The sequence below is a fragment of the Brachyhypopomus gauderio genome, chromosome 10 (assembly GCF_052324685.1).
Source record: "Brachyhypopomus gauderio isolate BG-103 chromosome 10, BGAUD_0.2, whole genome shotgun sequence".
In the NCBI taxonomy this organism is placed as follows: Eukaryota; Metazoa; Chordata; class Actinopteri; order Gymnotiformes; family Hypopomidae; genus Brachyhypopomus; species Brachyhypopomus gauderio.
The window spans coordinates 15,171,107-15,191,633 of record NC_135220.1 but is presented as its reverse complement, the minus strand read 5'-3'; the positions used below and the strand labels follow the sequence as shown (position 1 = coordinate 15,191,633).

Genomic DNA, 20,527 nt, shown 5'->3' with positions numbered 1-20,527 from the left:
CTGTGACTTGTACATGTATGAAATGCACTATAAATGTTAAAAAGTGTGGACTGTGCTGAAAATTTAGTCTTTTGGCCAAGAGACTGTCTCTGTGCAGCAGTTAGTTGGTCTAATACACCCACATCCATTATTTTCGAACACAACAGTAATAAGCAGGTTACAAAAAAGTGCGTGACTTTAGTTTTCTGGTTGACTTGATTTGACCTGAATGCCAAGACCTTTCTATACTTAAATAATTATTTAAATAATTTCAATCTAATTTCGGCCCCGTCCTCTTCAGGTGCGCTCGAGCGTCTCTCTTTCCCGCCCCTTGCATCCCTTTCTTCCTTGCTCGCGCTCCGTCTCGAGTGCGCGTGAGTTTCTGCGCTTGCAACTCCCAACAACGTTAATGGACAGAAAGTAAAGGCGACAGCAGGTGACAGACTGAAGACGTTTTACAGCTGTGGAAACGGAAAAGAGATACTGTAGCTGAAAACCATGCAGGTAAGGTTTATTTCATAAAGACTGCGTCACTAATCGAGGTTGCTGGAGAAAAATGTTGGCGGGATCATTGATCATTTCTCACATGGTGAGAAATGTTGTCATTCATTCAAGTATTTGCTTTCCTATGTCAGTCACGACATAAAATTGTTTAGGAACTTTAGCAAACGCACAAAGGTTGTGGTTAATTTATAATGATTATATGTACTGCGATTCTTTAAAAACGTTCTGATCTTTGAAAAAATAAATTTTATTAATTTTATTTTTAAATAAAAAATGGCTGGTTGTCGGATACATTTTTTAGTCTCATATAAAGGATCAAAGCAAATTAGAATGTGTGATGCTGGAAACATGACGCTACACAGACGCTTGCAGACGTTCAATAAAGTAAGATTTAATGATAACAGGGAGATCCAAAGAGAGGTCGGGGGCAGTCCAGGTTCATACACTACAGCAATACAAACGAGCAGAGGTACCAGAGGGCTAATCCAAGAGAGGGGAACACGGAACACACAATACAGGTCAAACCAGGGTATCATACACGAATAAGGCTTGGTACGCTTCCAATGGAATGTCGGCAATACTTCGCAACGTTGCACACTCATGACTGGTCTTATATTGAACAAGCGTAATAGGCTACAGCTGGCTAATACTCCGGGGAGGCGGATCTCCGCCGTCGTGGTTGAGCATGCTGGGAATTGGAGTCCGCTGGGTCGGAGGTCGTGACAGTACCCTCCCCCGAGGCGGCCGGAACGGCCGAGCGCCGAGGACGTCCGCGACGCCCACCAGCCGCAGGAGGGGGAAGGATCGCTGTACCCCTGGGGCGGCCCCGGGGGCGAGGCGCCGGTCGCCCAGGATACCGGCGGTGGAAATCCGCCACCATTCCTTTGTCCCAGACGTCCTTAGCCGGCACCCATCGCTGTTCCTCCGAGCCGAATCCCTCCCAATCTATCAAATAATGCAGAACATTACCACGACGTTTGGAGTCTAGAATTGCACGTATGGTGTAGACGGGAGTACCGTCGTAATCAATGGTTATGGGCTGAACGTCCTCTATAGCAGCCTCGTCCAGGGGACCCGTAGTAGCAGGTTTCAGCAGGGACACGTGAAAGGAGTTGTTTATTCGGTAGTGTGGTGGAAGCTCGATTCTGTATGTCACCTCGTTGACACGCTTGGTGATCCGGAACGGTCCTATGAACCTGGGTTTGAGCTTGTGACAGTAACCTCTCAGACGTATGTCTCTCGTGGATAACCATACCCGATCCCCCACCTCATAGTCCGGGTTGGGACCACGCCGACGATCAGCCTTCGCCTTGTTGCGCTGTAATACCGTGTTGATGCGTCGATGCGTCTCCTCCCAGACTTTCTCGCTACGCGTGATCCAGTCGTCAACAGCGGGGACGTCGGATTGTGTCGCTGTCCATGGTGCCATGTTCGGCTGGTAACCTAGACAACATTCGAACGGCGTAAGACCTGTAGCGGAGCTGGTTAGCGAATTCTGGGCCATCTCTGCCCACGGGAGAAACCTAGACCAATCAGTAGGGTTATTTAGACAGAACATCCTTAAGAACTTCCCGAGTTCCTGGTTGATTCGCTCACACTGACCGTTAGACTGAGGGTGGTATCCGGAAGTGAGACTCACCGCGATTCCGAGTCGTTCTAGGAATGCCGACCATACTCGAGAGGTGAATTGCGGTCCCCGGTCTGTTACTATGTCCTCTGGGATTCCATAATTGCGAAAGACGTGTTGGAATACTGCCTCAGCGGTTTGAAAAGCGCTTGGGATACCGGGAAAGGGAACGAAGCGTACTCCCCGTGAGAATCTATCTACCACCGTAAGTACGGTGGTGTAGCCTTCCGAATCCGGCAGGTCAGTCACGAAGTCCAATCCCAAGTGGGTCCAGGGTCTCACCGGCACGGGCAGGGGGTGGAGTTTGCCTGCTGGAAGAGACTTCGGGGTTTTGCACTGTGAACACGTTGAACATGAGGCGACATACCTGTGCACGTCCGCGGTCATGCTCTCCCACCAATATCTCCGGGTGAGGAGCTGATGTGTGCGTGTCTCCCCTGGGTGACCTGTAGTGGGAGATGTGTGGGCCCATGCCAAAAGCCGGTCACGACATGCCGGGGGGACATAGGTTTTTTCTGGCGGACATTCTGCAGGTATTTCCGTGTCCTTCAGTAGTGCTGTAATTTCCTCGTCAATATCCCAACGTATAGAAGAGACTATGAGCTCGGACGGGATAACGGTTCCCGGTTTACCGTCGCTAGCCTCCCCCTCCTCTTGGTACATACGCGACAGAGCGTCTGCCTTTGTATTCCTCTGCCCAGGACGGTAGGTAATAGTGAAGTTAAACCTCTCGAAAAAGTGCGCCCACCGCGCCTGACGTGGAGACAGCTTCTGCACGTTGCGTATGTATTCCAGATTCTTGTGGTCAGTAATGACACGAAATGGGTGATCAGCCCCCTCCAACCAGTGACGCCATTCCCCCAACGCCAACTTTATCGCCAGGAGTTCACGTTCCCCGATGCCGTAGTTTCTCTCCGCCGCAGACAACTTGTGAGAGTAATATGCCACTGGATGCATTCGAGACTCACCAACCCGTTGCGACAGGACTGCACCCACACCCACGTTGGAGGCGTCAACTTCCACTATGAACGGAGCCGATGGGTCAGGATGCTTCAGCACAGGTGAGCTAGTGAAAGCACGCTTGAGGTTCCTATAGGCTTGTTCTGCCTCCGCGGTCCACTGGAGCTGCTTGGGTTTTCCTTTCAACAGAGCAGTGAGGGGCGCCGCCACGGAGCTGTAGCTGCGGATGAAACGTCGGTAGAAATTTGCGAACCCTAGAAAACTTTGTAATTGACGTACCGTACGTGGTATGGGCCATTGAAGGACAGCCTGGATCTTGTTGTCGTCCATGGTCACGCCCCCTGAGCTGATTTCGTAGCCTAGGAACGACACTGATGACTGGTGAAACAAACACTTTTCTAGTTTGACATATAGTTGATTCTGTAGTAGGGTACGTAGCACCTGGCGCACGTGTTCAATGTGTGTCTTCATGTCTGGGGAGTATATTAAGATGTCATCAATGTAAGCGATAACGCATTTCCCTAAGAACGCTCGCAACACATCGTTGATAAAAGCTTGAAAGACCGAAGGGGCTACACTTAAGCCGTAAGGCATCACCGTGTACTCGTAGTGCCCTCTGGTGGTGTGAAAAGCGGTCTTCCACTCGTCTCCCTTTTTTATTCGCACAAGGTTGTAGGCGCTTCTGAGATCCAATTTTGTAAACAGCTTGGCCTCACGGAGTTGTTCTAGTGCTGCGGGAATGAGTGGTAGAGGATACGGATACCTCTTGGATATCAGATTGACGCCTCGGTAGTCGATACAAGGCCGGAGTCCTCCGTCTTTCTTTCGCACAAAGAAGAAACCTGATGCAATAGGCGAGGTGGAAGGGCGAATAAAACCCTGCTGTAAGGCTTCAGTAACGTACTCCTCCATAGTTCTCTCCTCCTCCCTGGACAGGGGATAAATCCTCGCTTTAGGAAAGGAGACTCCCTCCAAGAGGTCGATGGCACAGTCGTAAGGTCGATGAGGGGGGAGGTGAGTAGCGTTCTCCTTACTGAACACTGCTTTCAGATCATGATACTCTGGTGGGAGTGAACAAGCCTTGGATTCCGCCGTCTCGGGACTTTCAATACTAGTGGACAGGAGCCGTAGACAAGCGGTGTGTATGCAATTCTCCAAGCAGTAGGAGGACCATTTGATTAGCTCTCGGGTCTTCCAGGAAACCTGTGGGTTATGTTTGCGAAGCCAAGGCAGGCCTAACACAATGGGGAATACAGATGAACTAACCACAAAGAACGATATATCTTCCGTGTGAAATGCACCAACTTGAACTTTAATGGGTACTGTTTGCTTATACACAAAACCCCCTCCTACAGGCGCCCCATCCAGAGCGGACAAAGAGATTTTTCGGACGAGGGGTTCAAGCGTGAACCCCAAATCCACTGCGAGAGCCTCGCGTATGAAGTTTCCCTCGGCTCCTGAATCGATTAACGCTGTGGAAGCATACGCAGTAGCAGGCGAATGTATGACGACTGGTAGTGTGAGAGATTTGCACAGCTCTGGTTGGTCAACACTCACCCTGGTGGACCGGAGTTGGCTGCCGGGTTTGTTTCTGGTGGTCTGGGTACAGTTCCTCACCACATGCCCGGGTTCCCCACAATACAAACATAGGTAGCCCTCAAAGCGTCTTCTTCGTTCCTCCGGAGTGAGACGAGAGGAGTCGCACTGCATAGGCTCGTCCGCCCTGTGGTGCTCAGTCTCCCGAGTGACAGCAGGTGAGGAAGGGACGACCTGCCTGGACTGGGTGCTCCTACGCTCGTTTAGCAGATGATCGATTCGGATCGTGAGTGCGATGAGCTGGTCCAAGTTGAGCCCTTCATCCCGACAGGCCACTTCCTGGAGGACCTCCGTTCTCAATCCGTTACGGTAAGTAACCATGAGAGCCGCATCGTTCCATCCGCTACCAGCTGCTATGGTGCGGAATTCCCTCGCATAAACCGCTACTGAGCGCCTGCCCTGTCTCAGTTTGGGAAGCAGTTCCCCGCAGGATCTTCCTCCATGAGGGTGATCGAATACCGCCTTGAACTGTGTAATGAACTGGTCATACGTCAGCCCCCTCGTATTCTCCCAAGTGGCTGTGGCCCACTCCAAAGCCTCTCCGGTGAGACGTGAGACAAAGAAGGCGATCTTTCTGTGATCAGAGCTAGGGGGGTTGTTGTTATAGTAGATCTCACATTGAAGCAAGAATCCACGGCAGGCTTCCGGTTTTCCGTCGTATTTGTCGGGTTTGCTAACGGTGTAGTACAGGGCGGGGGCCGGATTCTCGGTGGGTACCTCTGCTGGGGCATCAGGTGCAGCAACAGCCATCCTCTGTAGCTGTGAGGTGATCTCCTGCATGTTTTGTGCCATACTGGCCAACTGCTGTTGGTAGTCGTCCTGTTGTCTTGAGATGTTATCCAAGGACGTACTGATCTCACCGAAGTGCTGTTGATGCTGTCCCAGGAGCTGTCCTTGAGCAGCGACAGCCCGTGCCACACCGTCGGAGTCTGCCGTCTGTTGAGAAGGCGAAGTATTCTGTGATGCTGGAAACATGACGCTACACAGACGCTTGCAGACGTTCAATAAAGTAAGATTTAATGATAACAGGGAGATCCAAAGAGAGGTCGGGGGCAGTCCAGGTTCATACACTACAGCAATACAAACGAGCAGAGGTACCAGAGGGCTAATCCAAGAGAGGGGAACACGGAACACACAATACAGGTCAAACCAGGGTATCATACACGAATAAGGCTTGGTACGCTTCCAATGGAATGTCGGCAATACTTCGCAACGTTGCACACTCATGACTGGTCTTATATTGAACAAGCGTAATAGGCTACAGCTGGCTAATACTCCGGGGAGGCGGATCTCCGCCGTCGTGGTTGAGCATGCTGGGAATTGGAGTCCGCTGGGTCGGAGGTCGTGACAGAATGAATAATTCAGAAAGATTTAGTAACAACAATAACAATCGTTACTTTTCCCGTTTCAACATTAACAGAATAAAACTTTTCATATAGGCTACAATCTAGTTTGCTTTGATGGAGGCTAACGGATATTTATCAGAATATCGTGTTTTACCTGGACTTTTTAATTAGTTTACCAATCTCTCATTGTGATTCTGTTTTAATTTAACCATTTGTGATTTCGTAAACAGATTACTGACGGTTATACGCGTATAAGTGATTCTGTTCCACCAGTGACCTGGAATTATTGAGCACATTTCAAACATGATATTCAGCTTCGTCATAAACCAAAACATAACACCTTAAATACATCCTGAGGGGACACCACTATGTGATAAACACTGCATTTATTAACATTTAACACTCAGTCCCCTTTTGTGGAACAGGGACCAACCACTTGGCATAGGATAGCCTCGTTAGCAGTAATCACTGCAATCGCTTTCTGTAGTTGTTAGCGTCGCAACGTGCTGTGGAGGAATTTTGGTACATTCATTATAGAACAGTGACATTTATAGGCCTTTGAGAATGAACTGTGCAATTCAGTTGCTGCAACATCAATCAAACAGGGTTTAAGTCAGGACTCTGACCAGACTATCACTCCTCTTTAGAAATAATTTCCTAATTACAAACACGTCCTATCACTCCTCAAAGAGTTCACTCTTCATTACTAATGACTCCACATTGATCACTCCAGAATGTACAGGATGTGCAATACTGCCATCCTAAACAAATTGGAACAGACCCAGACAGGTGTGATGGATGTTGTGTAAAATGTGTTGAACATAAATATGCACAGTAACAGATACTTGTGTCAGACCTGCCACAGCAGGAATGCTGCTCACTGTGTTGTGTAATAGTCCTCATCTTCCTCAATTCATCCGATTAAAAGAGGTGAAGTATGACACTCCACTTCCACTGGATGACCCAGGATGAGAAATGTGGAGGTAATGACAACAGTAGGAAAGAGCATTTAGGCAACAGGGAAGGAAAGAGGGAGATTAGACTACATGCCTTAAGTGTGAAGGAGACTGAGTGTTTAATTGGCTGTTGTCTAAAGACATTATGCTTACCAGACCCTTCAGGACAATTTAAAGAAAGACTTCTGGAGAAGGAGACCTGTGGTTTCTTCTTAGAATAAAGCTACCCATAATTAGGGAGGAGAATGCAATATGCCTGAAAAAACAAAGCTGCTGTTTGAAATCTTCCCGTAAAATATTTTAACACCGGAATGTAAGGATTAAGTTTTCATCTTACGAAGGAGAAATGGAGGATACACTTTAAACACAGTAAAGATTTTTAATCATTAATGAAATAGTCTCCAAGCCTAAAGAAAGACCCAAGAGAACGTTATCGAGCAATCCAAGGGAACAGTGCCTCAAAGTGTGTGTGTGTGTGTGTGTGTGTGTGTGTGTGTGTGTGTGTGTGTGTGTGTGTGTGTGTGTGTGTGTCTGTGTGTGTGTGTGTGTGTGTGTGTGTGTGTGTGTGTGTGTGTGTGTGTGTGTACATGTACATGTGGTTTTTATGCTCTGTGTGTGGATTTTCTCACATGATTATCCTATTGACTGGTCCTCTACATAACACTGTAATCCCCAGTGTAAAAGTACATAAAAGTGAGTGTTTTGTGTGGAGTTGGAGGGTGTGTTTAAGCTTTGTCTTTAGATGGGGACACAGACATGTGTTCATAGACAGAGAGACAGGGACACAGACAGACAGACAGGCACACAGATATACAGATAGATAGATACACAGGCTCATGTACACACCGACAAGGACGCAGGTGATTCAGAGTCAAAGTCAGATAGTGTACACCCTCCAGACCACTGAGAACTGAAAACCAGCGAAATTTGAACAGCAGTTTTCTTTGTTTTGAGCTAGCAGTTAAGCGGTCAGAGACTGGCTGTGTTGAAGAGCTGTTGGTGGTCTAGAGACCGCATGTGTTCTAGGTGTGGTACACCAAAATATAATTTCTTTTTTATAGACCAAAATAAACATATTCACATCAGAATTATGATGAGCACAAGAATACTCAGATCCATACAGAGACAGAGTCCAACACAGGTGGCAGACCATTCATGTTTGGTCCGCAAAATAAAGCTGTTCGCTGATGCAGTTTTTTAATGTTCCTCTGTTTCCATCTCTCAGAGGAAACATTAGACACCTTTCAGACTGATGCACCTATTGTGTGTTATTTTAGTTCAAGCCTTTGTGTTTGGTTGTGTCTGGTTGAAAGACCTGAATTTTAATAAATGCTGACATTTTTTTCATAATGGGCTCAACAGTTTTAAAGTGTGTGTGTGTGTGTGTTTGTGTGTGTGTGTGTGGGGGGGGGGGGGGGGGGGTGTGCTGTCTATCTGACCTAAGCTCATGCTTGGCTCCGTGCTGCGGATACAGTGTCTCAGCACACAGGTTCTCGACTGTTTTTAAGGACTCAGGATTATTGATGATGCTCTGAATTGCCAGCTCAAGACGTACTGTCTATTCATATGTAAATAAAAGAATTAGAAGTGTGTGTGTGGTGGTGGTGTGGAGGGGGGGGGGGGTGTTTCTGTAAACATTCATAGACCACACACACACTCCGTATCATAGACCCAAGCTCTTTCTGGCATTAGGGTCACTGTCACTTCTGTCTTTGCTTCTCCTTCAGTTTTGCTTGCAGTAACCCCTCAATTTCCATCCCATCCCTCTGCTGCTGATTGGGTAGAAATGGTCTGTTTTGCATAAGCGCATCACCAGCTGAAGCTGAACACTCCGGAGGTTTACATGATGGGTATGCTGGTGCCAGTCAAAGCGTCCCCAAACAGCTGGTCTGTTTTCCCTCGGCACGCAACCCTACCGTAGCCTTTGTACCTGCAGCAGGATGGGTGTGTGCACAGTGTTCTGTAAATTAGTGCGCAGTATCATCATGTTGGCACATGCAGGTGTACTTCCTGAACGAGTTTGTCGTTTTCCTTCCCAAATGGGTACAAGCTGCGTTCCCACCTCTGCAAACACACGCACACCTCTGCAAACATACCTGCAGCCCTAGTCATACCTGCAGCTCGCCTGGAATCATACTAGTGTTCACGTCACTCTGAATACGTGCTCAAGTCAGTTTGGATACGTGCTCACGTCACTCTGGATAAGAGCGTCTGCCAAATGCTGTAAAATGTAAATAACACACCATACTATCTCTGTCACTCTGTTAGGTTCTCAGTCACATTCACTCTTGTCCATTTCTTATTGATTTATGTCCCTTACAGGTCAAAGAACTAAAGGATGTGGACAGGGTCCTTCTCTCCAATGTGAATGTGTCTGACATGCATATGGATCAGGATGGAGGCCCCAGCAGGTACAAGGAAGGCGGGGCCAAGTGGCACAAGCCCCACCTCTACCGTAAGAGCTTGATGAAGTGCTGCTTGGTCAGATGGCTCATTTCCAGTACAGCACCACAGGGCATAGGTATGGACACACACACACACACACACACACACACACACACACACACACACACACACACACACACACACACACACACACACACACACACACACACACACACACACACACACACCACTCTCCCCCTGGTCTCCTATGGCCCAGGTGGGGCCCTTCTCTTTTAAAGCCTATAGGCTATAGGTTACCTTTGGATTATTATTGAATTTTGAAGGTGGGTATTCAGAACTGTCCCATCATGTCTTTCTGCCCCTTGTAACCCAGTGAACTTACCCTTGTAGCTTGATTCAGCTCCACCCCCCTGGGCACCTGCTGTACTGGTGTAGTCTTCCTACATCTCCTATATCCATCCAGTCTCCCAACTACAATACAGAAATAACAAATGTAATTATATATGTGATTATTCTATTACATATTCTATTACATAGATCAAGGATCTAAAATACATAGGTGTTCATGTCCAAATATACATCGCTTGTTTTAGGCAAACAGCAGTGAAGAGAGGGCTTGTGTGTGTGTGTGTGTGTGTGTGTGTGTGTGTGTGAGAGAGAGAGAGAGAGCAGGTCTGGGTGTGTGATCATGTGTGCATAGTGAACCTATTAACTAGTGTTTGCATCTATAATTTAATTAGTATGGAATCAACTCACTTTTTGTAATTGATCTTAGCATTTCTAACAGTGGATAATGTCCGATTAATGACCACCAGTCTTAATTTTCAAATTTACATAATTAATCAGGAGTTCGTATACTATATGGACATTTCGCTTGTTTACAATTAAACAAACATCAGACCACTCTGCACTTTATTTTCATGAGCATGTTGTACACATTATGTATCTGCTTTCCTGTTAGAGTGAAATGACTTGGCATACTGAACATTTAGTACTACTTTTGTGCAAGTTAACATATGTAGGCTATGTGCAGGTGTTTCGTATACGTGCACAAGTAGAGTGTTTGTCACTGATATGACCCTAAATGGCTTCTCATAAGAGACATGATCCTAGTCACCAAGGCTACATACACCCAATTAACCTACAGTAAACACACACCCTAAACCTAAAACCCTGAACACACTCTGTCCTCATACAAGTTATTCCTCAGCCTGGCATGGCCTTTGTGCTTTAAGTGCTCTCTGTATAGCCGCAAGGCTTCAAAGGTAAATGAACAAAATGAAAAATTAATAAAAATTTTTATGTTTCATTTTTATAGCACTTCTCTATTTCCAATAGAAGTGCGTAGTTTAGGTGGTTCTGCTGGGGTAGACATGTTCAGGCTATCCAGACATTCAAGCGCGTAGGAGCAGGTTTGACATTGGGGGGACACATCTGCTATCAAATCAAAGCCCACCCTATCCTCTAAAATATTAATATAAACTGATTTCACTGTAGGTAAGTTAATCACTGTATGTATAGTGACATAGAACATTTGTGGAATTGCGGTAAATTGCAAATAAATAAATAAACAAAATGCAACCTTTTCTATACTTATGTTTATTATTAGATAAATCCAAATTAAAGGACACATTATAACCTAAACAAGATATGCAATAATACATGATACTGTTGTCCACAAAAATATTGTATGCTCTCTGTAGGAGCTGAGCTTTAAGCATTTAGACCCATGGTCTATGCTAGAGAACCAAAATATTTTCTTCTCTTATCATTCACAGCTACAAATTCCTTGCAAATTGTCTTTTTATCCAACAAATCAAGCTTATTCTGATGGACATGACAGATAGCGACATGGTTAAGTTTAATTTGAGTCATTGTAGAGAGGAGCCACGTCTTGAGCCTGCGGAGGCCACTAAAACTTCTCTCTGTCTCAGAGGATGAAACAGGAACTACTAAAAGTAACCTGACCAGAGCTTCTCTGCAGAATGATCTCTGCAGCTTCTGCACTGTTACTGTATCTTTGTACCAGTACTCTCCTAATAAGGTGTTGCATAATATTTAAAATAATATAACATAATAATGATGATGATGATGATGATGATGATGATGATTATTATTATTATGTCTAAACTCTGTTGTATATTTACACTATTTCCACTCTTAAAAAAAAAACTCAGGAGCATTGTGTCCTGTGGTGTGACGGGCAGGGTGAGCAACTAAAAAGGAAGCGATCACGCCAAGTCTCAGGGAAAGAGGATGGTTTAATAGAAAGTGCGCAAACCAAAAACCCGTGACATTGTTCCAGATGAAGGAAATAATAACCAGCAGTCAACTGGTATAAAGACAAGACATATATAGACGAACAAACGACCCTCAGGTGAGACGGATCACGGGTCCCGCCCACCTGAGGGACGAACATCACGTGACCAAAACAGGACCGCTGCCACTGTAAATGGGGGCGACCGGCAGGGGGCCCCCCCACAACGTGACATGTGGTTTTATTTTTTTCTTTGGTGGCATGCTGAAATGAAATGACAAAAAATGTATGTTAAGGGTTTCTGACTTGACAAGACTAACATTAATGTTAGACAGTAAGGCTGTGTCCCAAACAGCACATTCTGGAACATTACATACCGCACTACAAACCATGGTGTCCTTTTATTTATTCGTTTGTTTATTTGTTTTATTTATAATATTTAATTTTTTACACATTCAGTGTAGTAGCAGTCTGCAGTTTGGGACGTGGCCAGAGAGTAATGTAACTACGTTTCAGATAGCTTTCTGACAAGTTTTAATATAAACTTTAGCTATCCCAAACCCTCCTAGTCTGTTACCATAACAGCACATTACAATAAAGCTATTTTATTGTCATATATATGGTCATATGGTTTGCTATTCATTCTTATCACTGACCTCGCGTTTAACGCTGGCGCAAACTAACCCGATGCTGCAGCGAGGCGAGAGCTCGGGTCAGTAACGCTATGAGTGCGGGATATTTCTGAACATCTCAACACAAGCCTTAAGAAAGCGAAAGACCCAGAGAGCTAATAACAAAGGCTCTGTTCGAAATAGACTACTACATACTGGATACTGCATACTGGTCCTCGTAGTAGTATGCAGTACAGTTTCCAGTATGCGACAAAAGCAAAGCACACTACGGGGTCACGTGAACGTAGTGTTGCATGATGGGATGCAGTACACCACGAAGATAGCTCTGTTTGCGTACTGGAATATTTTGCGGAAGTAGTAGGTCATCCGGGTATGTTTCGCGTACTGGAAAATTTCATTTTGGTCACATACTGCATACGACATACTGATTTGGGGCTCGATCAGTACGCCAGTAGTATGTAGTAGGCTATTTCGAACACAGCCAAACACAGTGCTGCCAAACTGCGCTTTTAGAAAAAAAAAGTTTTAAAACAGTTTCCGCTTTTTCTGTGGTTTAATTTTTGGGTGGGACAAATCTATGTATTTTTTTGCTATCTCATTATATTACTATAGATATTACTATAGTATCTCGAAATAACGACTTAGTATCTCGAAATAACGACTTAGTATCTCAAAATAATGAGATAGCAATTTACTTAATAATGAGAAATATATATATATATATATATATATATATATATATATATATATATATATATATATATATATATATATATATATATATATATATATATATATATATATATATATGTGCTGTTTTTTTATTTTAGGTGGCGGGAATGGGCTTCCATAGCCATCAGATACAAGTACAGCATAGTCACACCTGCTTTGTGCGCTAAGCTTCTAAAAGTCTTGACCATCAAACTAGAGCAGAGAACTTTGTTTGCTCAACACTGCCCTCTAGTGGCTGTTTGGGTGTGTTTCTTTTTTACATTAGCGATGATAGTGGTACATGTTTAGAATAATTTGAAAGATAGCAAGTTAGGTCAAATTATGCATTAAGAAAACAGTGCACTACAAACTCAATGAAAGACATGCCTGATGATTGCATCTGCACATTTTAAGATTTACTCTGCAGACTGATGCAGAAAAACCACAGGTGAGGTCTTTTACTGCAATCACACATACATCAAAGTGGCACAAAAACAAAACATTCAAGCACGTGTGAAACAAAAACAGAACATAAACAGCCATGTTCTCAGCCACCTCCACAGGCCAGTGACTACCAGCAGGTGGAGGGCTATCAAAATGCTATCAAGATGGCTGTTTCAAATGAGTAAAGGATTCCCTAAAATCAGATAAGTAGTTTTTTAGTTGTTGTTCTATGCTATACATTTCTCCAGTGGTCATTTTAGTGCTTATAAAGGCTTTTTAATTTTAAGCAGATGCTGCACCACCCCGATACTGAATGCAGAACATAAGCCCACTCTGTCTTGTAAAACAGAACCAGCATGGACTTTGACTAACATCAGCTGACTGACTATTTTTTAATGGTCTAAAGCAGAGACATTTTACACTGTGTTCAACAAATGGCAGATTGCACAGGTCAAAGTTATGCATCTTAAATCTAGGCTGCAGTGTTTTGCTTAGTGCGAAGAGTTATTGTAATTATTAAATTGCTCACTCAGTTATTAATTTACCATCTTTGTCCACTGTGATCAGCATTCCTCTGCAGTACCTTCAGCAGCGTGAGTGCAGTGAGAGGTTGGGCTGCTCACGGAGGACTAGGGAGCTAATTTAATGTCCGAGCGCTTAAATTAAAGTGGAGATTAGCTGAAGTTGACTTTCCTGATTGCCACTTCTTAAGAGCTTCGCATCACTGTTCAAACTCTTTTGCTGAGCTGGACAGTATCGTGAAGACATTTTAAAAAGGTAAATTATTAACAGCATTTAGCATTTGAAGCTGCCTGATTCATGATGTGACCTTGTGCATTTTGATAGTGTTATCTTGCACAACTTCAAAACACAAAGTTGTGTTAAATCCAGAACTAACAAACACATAGTTAACTCCAAAATTTAAAACACAAATGCATAGTTAGCTCCAAAGCTAAAAACTTGTAGTTAACTCCAAAACTCGTGCCAGAATAATATCTCAGATTGAGTCACTCTCTCTCTCTCTCTCTCTCTCTCTCTCTCCCTCCCTCCCTCCCTCCCTCTCCCTCCTTTCTGTCCAGCTCAGCCTGTGGGACTCTTATCGATCCTCCAACATTGGTCTTCCCTCCTGGTTAAACTCATGCATTAAGAAATGCAAACTCATCAGCTACCAGCCATGAGAACCGGCTGAAATTACTTTATAGGTCATAAATTCTTGATGGAAGGGTCAGTGGTAAGGTTAGGGCAGGACAGACATTGCATAAAGTGTATTGTAGTCATATCGGGGAGGTAAAATACAATATAGTACACCTAACAAGTGCCCCAGGGCAACATAAATGATGAGCTTTATTTTATTCTAATATACCTCCATGTGCACAAATCGAGAGACTTTCTTTAGCATTATGCAGCTGTAGAATTGCTTATCAGTGTTAAGTATCAGTGCTAAGTGTTCAGAAGCAGGAGGCCTCACTGTGGGCAGCAGAATGGTGAGCCTGGGCTGACGTGGAGGCAGGTGTATGTAGTGCATGAGTCAGCTAATCCTCAGACCATATCTGTGTCTTATGCTCTAAAGCAGTATAAAGCCCTTCTGCTGATGCAGGAAAACCCAAAACCACAAGCAGAAACACTCATCAGTAAGAGCTCCGTCTTTATTAGCTGGCGTAACACTGAACGCAAGTTTGGTGCAAGCGGAGGAACTCACGGGAGATGGTTTGATAAGTGTGTTTCAAACAGAACGGAGCAAGATCTTCGCTCGCCGTGTGCCCAGTGCTCAATAAACCACAACAGCGATGGCGCGTTTTGTCCTGTGCTTGTCTGTCTTTTATGTCATCGCTTGCCAGTATACTGGATATTAGATGTGGTTGTGAGGTGCATCAGCATGTGGTAAACAGCTTTGTTAGCGCTAGCATTTCTACATGCATATCTCCGATGCCTTGCCACTACCACCAATATTACCATAACAGAGGACCCGCTAACACACAAGGACCCGCTAACATATGAAGACCCTCCATTCCATAAGGAATTTGACAAAACAATAGTTAAACAATAGTTAGAAAATAGGTTTTCAGAGAACCTCAAAACTAGAAAACTTAAAATGGGATCAAAATTCAGATAAAAGGGTGTGGAACTGCACGAGGATAGAAGGGGGGAGAGAGAGGGGGGGGTGGGGAGGGAGAGAGAGGGGGGGGTGGGGAGGGAGGGAGAGGGGATGGCGGGGTGGGGAAGGAGAGAGGGAGGGAGGGAGGGAGGGAGGGGGGAGGGGAGTGATATGGAGAGGGTGAGTGCTCTCCTCTTTGTATTATGGGGAGCTTGTTACTACACATAATTGCTCCTGGTGCCGTGAGACGGCGCACGATGAAAAGTGCTCTGAGGGGTCGTCATAAATGATCCGTGAAGCCTGCAGCAAGGTCAGAGTTTCAACCTGAAATGGAGGACCAGAACCATAACTGAGCTGTGGGCGTCTTCCGGGTGAACTTCAGAAAGCAGCGATCTGCATCTTCCTGATCGTCCGTCCTCTGAACTCTACAACGCTGGTGCCGGCTCGCTGCTTCCCCTTTCAAGTATTGAGGGTTTGTGTTTTTTTTTTTTGTTGTTGTTGTTTGTTTGCTTGTTTGTTTGTTTTTTCCTTTTTTCACATTTGTTTTTTGGGTTTTTTTTTTTTAGAAACATCTTTTAGTGTTAAAGTTAACAGGGACCTGACAGACTACCTGTCAACTTGCTTTGTATCTGATTTGGTTCCTTATTTTTCAGTTTTAGACTATTGCGATGTGGGGACGTCAGATGTCAGTTTCTACTGGTGCTAGTGTAGCTTGTCATCCCAAAGCACATCTTGAAAAGACATTGAGTGAAACTCCAGATGAAGGGAGACAGATCTGAAGCCCAGCGTGGACTATATGAACCTTGCGTACATCCTGGATATATCAGGAGCAGCTGAGCGTATTCTGCTGTCATGCAGTGATGACTGTGCAGGGCATGGAGCTGTTTGCTGTGGGTGTGGTGATGCTTCTGCTCTTCATGGTTCTGAAACAGTTTAGCCTGTTGGAGCCCCTTGAGGGTAAGGACATCCCAGTAGTCGGTCTCTCTTTCTCTCTCTCTCTCTCATTCTCTCTCTCCTCCTTCATTATGGGAACTTCGCTGTGAACTCTCCCAGAATGTTTGAGTAGAGGGAGAACGTTATGTTACAGGCTGAAGGGAAGTGTGGATTCATGCGTTAACTCCATGTGTTGGGTGCTTTCATGTTTGAGTAAAGGGTGCATGTTCACCAGAAACACAGCCACACATGATACTACTTTTTTCCTTTTACTTCCTCTTTACCTCTCCCTGTCACTCCCAATCTCCACGGCCCTGCTCTTTCTGGCCCCTAGATGGTAAGTGCATATTTTGCAGAACCCACCCCACCTTATCTAGAACCCTACACTCAAGATCCTTCCAGGCCTGTGCAGAACCCTGCTCTAACCCTGTTTCCCATGGCACTGGGCTCTTTTCTTTGCTATTACCTTCCCTGTGATGTTCTGTGATGTTCCTGCCATCACAGATGCTGCTGTTAATATTACAGTCTCTGTGAGGAAAGCCTGTGTGAGATCCTGTGCTGTAGTTCCTGCAGATGGCTGTAGATCCCATCCATGGCACCTTCTGATTCTTCTCCTCTCCTTCTCTGGCATGGCCCCAGCGACCTGGGTTTCACCCCCGTCTGTCTGCCTGTGTCTTTCTCTGCTGACCTTCGCATGCTTCTGTCTCGTCTGTCCGCCCCGTCTGTTTGCCCGTCTTGTCTCATTCTGACATTCTTTGCATGCATGTCTTCCCTGTCTATCTGTAGCAGACAGCAGTGATTGGGAGCTGGAGCTGGCCGCAGTGAGACACCAACCTGAGGGCCTGGAAGTGCTGCAGGCACAGACCAAGTTCACCAGGAAGGAACTGCAGTCGCTCTACAGGGGCTTCAAAAACGTGAGACTGGTTTTCCTTTAGAGCCCAAATGGAGCAGTGCTGACTGATGAGAACCTGGTCTGTTCCTTCCCGGTGATCTGCTGGTTTCATAGACCTAAATGTGAAACATAAGAGCTTAAATAGAAATATAAGCTACAGATGACACAAGTGCAAAACTTTAATCGCATCAGTCATCATATCACTGAACACATTCGTTTAATAAAGTGGTTTCATATGTGATTATTGTTTTATTTCATCAACTATGTAGCAATTGGAAATGAACACAAATGAACATCACCTCCTCCCTTCTTCAGTCTCTGTCTTTGCCTCTTTGTTGTTGTCTCTGTCTTTCTTTTGTTCTCCGATTAGGAGTGTCCCAGTGGGTTAGTTAACGAGGAGACCTTTAAGAACATCTATTCCTGCTTCTTCCCTCAAGGAGGTATTCTGGGAGTTCTACTGGTGCTTTAATGTGTGTCTCACACTAGGCTGGAATATTATTAGAAATCCAGTATTCAAGCATGGGAGAAATTAAGGAAAACGTATAACTTATAACATTTCAAGTTAATTCAAAAGGTGATTGTTTTTGTTTTCTAGATGCAACCACATACGCACACTTTGTGTTCAATGCCTTTGATGTGGACCAGAATGGCTCTATACGTTTTGAGGTATGAAGCAATGTCTCTCTCTCTCTCTCTCTCTCTCTCTCTCACACACACACCCACACACACACACACACACACACACACACACTTAGCACTATACCAAGATTACACTGGTCATACATCCTAAGTGGGATGTTGTCCCGAGGTTGACAGTGTTACTGCAAGCATTATTGTTTTTGTCTAGATATCCATTTACATTAAACTTTCATAGAGTATCTCTTTATATTTAATTGTTTTTATTTCAAATTAACTTGCACATTTTAATCAATGTTATCTTATATGCTGTGTGTGTGTGTGTGTGTGTGTGTGTGTGTGTGTGTGTTCTGGTAGGATTTTGTAATTGGCCTCTCTGTATTGTTGCGTGGTTCAATAACCGACAAGCTTAGCTGGGCGTTTAATCTATATGACATCAACAAGGATGGATACATTACCAAAGAGGTAGGAGGAGTCAACAGCATCACACAGCTCACTAACAGTGGTGCCTCATTAACACAGTGACTGATTGGACTACCCAGAGTGGCAGCTCACTCACACAGTGACAGAGAGTTTTTTCTTGGCCTACAGGAAATGTTGGCCATCATTAAATCCATCTATGATATGATGGGTCGTTACACATTTCCCTCTGTCCAAGAGGACACACCGCTGGAACATGTGGAAAGATTCTTCCAGGTGCTTTTATTAATTAATTTGTTTCATTCATTCATTTTTCTTTAACCAGATTCAACTGGTTTATAAATCTGTTTTTTTTTTCACTTACATTTTTTTTTTCACTTACACTTAACATTACAGTGTTACATTAAAACAGTAACCATATGTTCTTGTATAGTCTGTGTCCAAGTACTGTGCATCAATGCAGTGAATCTATTAGAATCACTTGTACTTGGTGTTCACTGTGTTTCTGAAGCGTCTATGTTGAAGTACACAAATGCTAAAGTGTAGAAATGTGCTCTGCAGAAGATGGACAGGAACAGAGACGGTGTAGTCACCATTGATGAGTTCATGGAGACCTGTCAGAAGGTATGGAGCCTGCTCAGAACGTCACCTAAGCTGTAGAAACCACATCTATTTAAAAATTAAGTAGGAATTCCTCCTCTGCTCACTGGTCTCTCTCTTGGTCTTCTTTTGTCTCTCTAATCTTCTCTCTCTCTCTCTCTCTCTCTCTCTCTCAGGATGATAACATTATGACCTCCATGAAGCTGTTTGAGAATGTCATCTAAAAGACCATGTTAATTGTGTGCTGCATCAGCTGTTCATTAGCAGCCTGTCCCGAATGGCAGAGCTACTCTCTACCTGTACCTGAACTACCCCATTACACACCCACACACTGCCTGTAATCAAACTACCCCATTACACACCCACACACTGCCTGTAATCAAACTACCCCATTACACACCCACACACTGCCTGTAATCAAACTACCCCATTACACACCCACACACTGCCTGTAATCAAACTACCCCATTACACACCCACACACTGCCTGTAATCAAACTACCCCATCACACACCCACACACTGCCCGTAATCAAATTACCCCATCACACACCCACACACTTCCCGTACCCAAACTGTCCCATTACACACCCACACATTGCCCGTACCTGAACTGCCCCATTACACACCCACACATTGCTTGTACCCGAACTGCCCCATTACACACCCACACATTGCTTGTACCCAAATTGCCGCATTATAGACCCACACATTGCTTGTACCCAAATTGCCCCATTATAGACCCACACACTTCTCATACCCAAACTGCCCCATTACACACCCACACACTGTTCATACCCAAACTGCCCCATTACACACCCACACACTGCCTGTACCCAAACTGCTCCATTACACACCCACACACTGTTCATACCCAAACTGCCCCATTACACACCCACACACTGCCCGTACCCAAACTGCCCCATTACACACCCACACACCGCCCGTACCCAAACTGCTCCATTATACACCCACACACTGCCCGTACCCAAACTGCCCCATTACACACCCACACACTGCCCGTACCCAAACTGCCCCATTACACACCCACACACTGCCCGTACCCAAACTGCCCCATTACACACCCACACACTGCCCGTACCCAAACTGCTCCATTACACACCCACACACTGTTCATACCCAAACTGCTCCATTATACACCCACACACTGCCCGTACCCAAACTGCACCATTACACACCCACACACTGCCCATACCCAAACTGCCCCATTACACACCCACACACTGCCCGTACCCAAACTGCCCCATTACCCCACACTCTGCTCTCATTCCTCTGCTGCATGACTATGATGAGTATTTGCTAAATGGCTGTTTTGTAAATACTGAGTTTATCTGTACATATTTACTGGATGGATTTCTGCCCTAATAAACAAGCGTATGCTGCTTGACTCCAGCGTACTGTAGCTGTGGTCAGTTATACGTCGTCTTCAGGTGATTAATGCCCCTCCTCCTTCATGAGCTGTGCAGTCTGATTCATGACTCAGCCATATGATGTTTTAATCACTAGTGACTAA

The 20,527-nt window shown here is 44.9% G+C and overlaps 1 protein-coding gene across 2 annotated transcripts; it reads left to right on the top strand.

Moving 5' to 3' along the window:
* Positions 1-289: 289 nt before the first annotated feature.
* kcnip3b (Kv channel interacting protein 3b, calsenilin) lies at positions 290-20,482 on the top strand. Of its 2 annotated transcripts, XM_077019857.1 has the most exons (9): positions 290-483; positions 9,291-9,489; positions 17,233-17,360; positions 17,709-17,778; positions 17,934-18,004; positions 18,332-18,439; positions 18,566-18,670; positions 18,956-19,018; positions 19,171-20,482. In XM_077019857.1, exons 1-9 carry the CDS (start codon positions 478-480, stop codon positions 19,216-19,218), a joined length of 798 nt encoding a protein of 265 aa, XP_076875972.1. In that variant the 5' UTR covers positions 290-477; the 3' UTR covers positions 19,219-20,482. The 2 variants fall into 2 exon arrangements, with proteins under 2 accessions (XP_076875972.1, XP_076875973.1); XM_077019858.1 differs by lacking the exons at positions 290-483; positions 9,291-9,489 and adding an exon at positions 16,029-16,470.
* The last annotated feature ends 45 nt before the right edge of the window (positions 20,483-20,527 follow it).